This window comes from Chiloscyllium plagiosum, chromosome 25 (assembly GCF_004010195.1).
Source record: "Chiloscyllium plagiosum isolate BGI_BamShark_2017 chromosome 25, ASM401019v2, whole genome shotgun sequence".
Classification (NCBI taxonomy): domain Eukaryota; kingdom Metazoa; phylum Chordata; class Chondrichthyes; order Orectolobiformes; family Hemiscylliidae; genus Chiloscyllium; species Chiloscyllium plagiosum.
This window is the reverse complement of record NC_057734.1, coordinates 2816902-2821217: the sequence shown is the minus strand read 5'-3', so window position 1 is coordinate 2821217 and position 4316 is coordinate 2816902. Positions and strand designations below refer to the sequence as shown.

The 4316-nt window shown below is 42.7% G+C and overlaps 1 protein-coding gene across 1 annotated transcript in view; it reads right to left on the bottom strand.

Moving 5' to 3' along the window:
• galnt9 (polypeptide N-acetylgalactosaminyltransferase 9) overlaps window positions 1-4316 on the bottom strand; it is a 268597-nt gene that overhangs the window by 192123 nt on the left and 72158 nt on the right. Inside the window, exon 4 of the mRNA XM_043715359.1 lies at window positions 1684-1858. Coding sequence (XP_043571294.1) covers window positions 1684-1858 — 175 coding nt within the window. The remainder of the gene's footprint in view (window positions 1-1683; window positions 1859-4316) is intronic.

Below are 4316 nucleotides of genomic sequence, written 5' to 3'. Positions count from 1 at the left end.
GGGCTGTTGTCTGCTGCAAAGGGACTTAGATATGATGCAGAGCTAGGCTGAGGAGTGGCAGATAGAGTTGAACCCTGCAAAGTGTGGGGTTGTCCATTTTGGAAAGACAAATAAGAATGCGGAATACAGGGTTAACGGTAGGGTTCTTAGTAAGGTGGAGGAACAGAGGGATATTGGGGTCTATGTTCATAGATCTTTGAAAGTTGCCACTCAGGTGGATAGAGCTTGTAAGAAGGCCTATAGTGTATTAGCGTTCATTAGCAGAGGGATTGAATTCAAGAGTCGTGAAGTGATGTTGCAACTGTACAGGACTTTGGTTAGGCCACATTTGGAGTACTGTGTGCAGTTCTGGTCACCTCACTTTAGGAAAGATGTGGAAGCTTTGGAGAAGGTGCAGAGAAAATTTACCAGGATGTTGCCTGGAATGGAGAATAGGTCGTATGAGGATAGGTTGAGAGTGCTCGGCCTTTTCTCGTTGAAACGGCGACGGATGAGGGGTGACTTGATAGAGGTTTATAAGATGAACAGAGGAGTAGATAGAGTAGGCAGTCAGAAACTTTTTCCCCGGGTACAACAGAGTGTTACAAGGGGACATAAATTTAAGGTGAAGGGTAGAAGGACGAGATGTCAGGGGTGGGTTCTTTACCCAGAGACTGGTGCGGGCATGGAATGCGCTGCCCGTGGGAGTGGTGCTTAACCTAGGACAAATGTTCGGCACAACATCGTGGGCCGAAGGGCCTGTTCTGTGCTGTATTGTTCTATGTTCTATGTTCTATCCTATAAACATCCTTGGCAAAGGCCATTCAGCAACTTAGTTACACAGTTATGATTCTCACATGCTGTCTCTCTCCAGTCCAGAAGAGAGAAACAATCTTCTCTTTCTGGTTTTTTTAAAGAAAGTCTGGCTTTCCAAGACTTCACTCTAATAGCAGGGAACTCAAGCTTTTAGCTCCAGCAGCCAGTGAAACCTAATTAACAACTGAAAACGAAGCCAAAATCCTTCTGGGTCTGCGTGAGCCTGACCCTACCAACTCATGATTGTTTTGTCTTCCTTTTCAAAAAAACAGAGGGAGAATTCAAAGCTGTTTACCAACCACCTGTCTGAAAGAGACATTTCTGCACTATTGTGATAACACAAGAGAAACAGCATAGAACCCATCTCTGAAAGGGTACAGTATCATCACAGTGAGAAATACCATGTGGAGAGAAAGCAATACTTGCATTTTGTCTGTTATATCTTGCAAATTGTTCTGATGAGTACAAGATAAAATCTTCAGTGAAACATGCCTTTTCTCAACAATTTTCCATAATATTTGTTTGTGGACTTCCATTTCATAATTTTAAAGGCCCAGTCTTGATGAGATACTCTGAATTTCTCTGAACAAGAGACTGACTGGAGTCAACCACTTACAAAATGAATGCTACAGGAAGTTATCACAGACAGAGGGATCTGTGTTAATTGCCGAAAGTATTTCAAAACCAAATGTCCAAAATCTTTCCCTCCCCGACCCCCTGAAATCTTTAATCTTAGGTCTTGTTTTGCTCTGAATGAATTCATTTTTGAGTTTTTGAATGAAGTGATGCCATAATGCGTGTGAAACACCCTGGAAAAGTCTGGTCAATGCAGGTGAAAACGAGCCAGACATTTGATGAAATGACAAGGTGTGGAACGACATTACTCACCACCCAACGTTGAACTCAACATGAGCATCGAAAAACCCAACCACTGGCGCAGTTGCCACCTTCCAGCCTTGTATTCTGGCTCGAATCAGCCCTTCCCTCTTGCTGTTCCGAACTATTTTCACAAGTCCTGGGTATCTCTTGTTGATATATTGGTCCAGGTTGATTTTCAGTTCCACTAAAAAGAACGGAGACATTGTTGTATTACAAACCGAGACTGAGTTGGCTACATGTCTCATGAGTTCAACATCAGCCTTTCCCAGACTGTCCTTTCTGGACCACTGTTGAATATTTGATGTGGGAGTGAAACTTACTGTAGGCCAGAAACCAGGAGGTCACGCAGAATCTGTGCACCCACGTTACCGATGGCAAAGAATTTTGGTGTAAACTGACAATCTTTGAACACGTTGAAATGTGAATGCAAGTTTAACTGACATACAGATCATTCTGCTATAACATGCGTTTCATCAATGTGAATTCACTGTAATGTGACTGCCAAATAGGGGATACTGTTTCGAAAGTGCAAGTCTTTAAAATGCACATTGGCTGTAATGTAATTAGATCACCTACACCTTAAGTGTTATTTGTATTGTGCAATTCTTGTATAGTGTGGAGTTGCACAGTAACGAGACTATTGTGCTGTAGGATAAATAATGGTACATCAAGACAATTAATCTGGGGCCCATGGACAATGTAGGAAGAGAAAGCAAAAGAGAGAGACAGTGAGTGTTAGAAACAGCAAGAGGGACAGACAAGGTTGGCAGGTTTCAGTTCTGAAGAGAGATTGGACAGACTGGGGTTATTACTCTTTACAGCAGAGGAGATTGAAGGGGAACATCATTGAAATGGATAAAATTGAGGACTATAGACAGAGTACACAGGACAAAGGTGAAAGGATCAGTGACCGGGGACATAGATTTGACGTAAGGGGTAGAAGGTTTGGAGATGTGAGGAAATTTTCTTCCAGAACTCCCTGCCTGGAAGGGTGGGAGGGGCAGAGACATTCAGAACATTTTAAGAAGGATATAGATGTGCACTTGTGACACCAAAGTATATAAGGCCCTGGGCCAAGTGCTGGTAAATTGGATTAGAATAATTAGATGGTGGTATGCTTCTGTACTGATCAAAAATGAGTCAAAGCATCTTTCTCTGTGTTGTAGACCTCTATGACAGTGGATGTGTGAGACAGAGACACAGACAATGGAGAGCCAGAACCCGAGACTGTCTTTAGGGTTTGAAAGAATGGGTGAGAACATGGAGTCTGCAGAGGGGTTACTGAAGGCCATCGATTGGTGCCTCACAATGTTTGAATCAGCCATTAATGTATCAAAGCTGAGAATGCACCATTGTCACAGTCCAGGAGAATTTGATTTGTGCAGATTTTACAGCACAGAGACTGGCCATTTGGCCCAACAAGCCCATGATGGTTTGGAGCCAATAAGTGAAAGAGAGGGTAATGTTTTGGGGGGGGGAGCAGCTGATATTTGCACTTCTGCTTCATATGAGCCTCCTCCTCTCAATCCTCCGACATTTCATCACTTGTGTTCTCCTATCGCCTTCCTCAGTCATGTTCTCCCATCCAGCTCTCTTTTAAGTATGTGTCTTCTGTTCACCATAACCTGTACATGGAAGTCCCATTCTCCCCACTCATTGAATAAAGAGATTTCTACAGGATTCTCCTATCTTTGGAATATTTTTGCCCAGTGAATTATGAGAACGGAAAACTCCCACACCCACTCAGGGGAGGTGATGGTTCAGTGGTTTTATCACTGATCCAGGCACAGTTCTCCGGACTTGGGTTCAAATCCTACCTTAACAAATACTGGAGAGCTTGAATTCAATAAAAAAATTGGAATTACAATTCTAATGATCGCACAACTGTGGTTGATTTGTTTGAAACCCATCTGGGTCACTAATGTCCTTTTTAGGGAAGGAAACTGCCATCCTTACCTGGTCTGGCCAATATGTGACTCCAGGCCCACAGCAATGTGGGTGACTCTTAACTGCCCTCTGGGTAATTAGGGATGGCAATAAATGCTGGCCATCCTGTGAATGACTAAAGAATAAATCCCTCTCAGCAGCTGCAGCCTACACTTACATTAACAATGAGAGAGTAATATTGCTGATCTTGGCCAATCTAACTGCTGTAACCTCGTCTTTTGGGGATTTTATTTCCAGTCAACCTTTGGGGGGAATTGAGCTTTCACTAGAGTTCAGAATGTTAGGTGTTAGGGAGTGAAAAATTCTTCAAGGTTTTCCATACAGGATGTCCAACATCACCCAGGTCAGCTATAACTTTGATATGATGTTAGGGCCATAATTCTATAGATTTAAAATAATGATGGAAAAGGATAGACCAGATCTAAAAGTTGAAGTTCTAAATTGGAGAAAGGCCAATTTTGACGGTATTAGGCAAGAACTTTCGAAAGGTGATTGAGGGCAGATGTTCGTAGGTAAAGGGACGGCTGGAAAATGGGATGCCTTCAGAAATGAGATGAAAAATGCAATGTTGAGGGTATTGGGCAAGAACTTTCGAAAGGTGATTGAGGGCAGATGTTCGTAGGTAAAGGGACGGCTGGAAAATGGGATGCCTTCAGAAATGAGATAACGAGAATCCAGAGAAAGTATATTCCTGT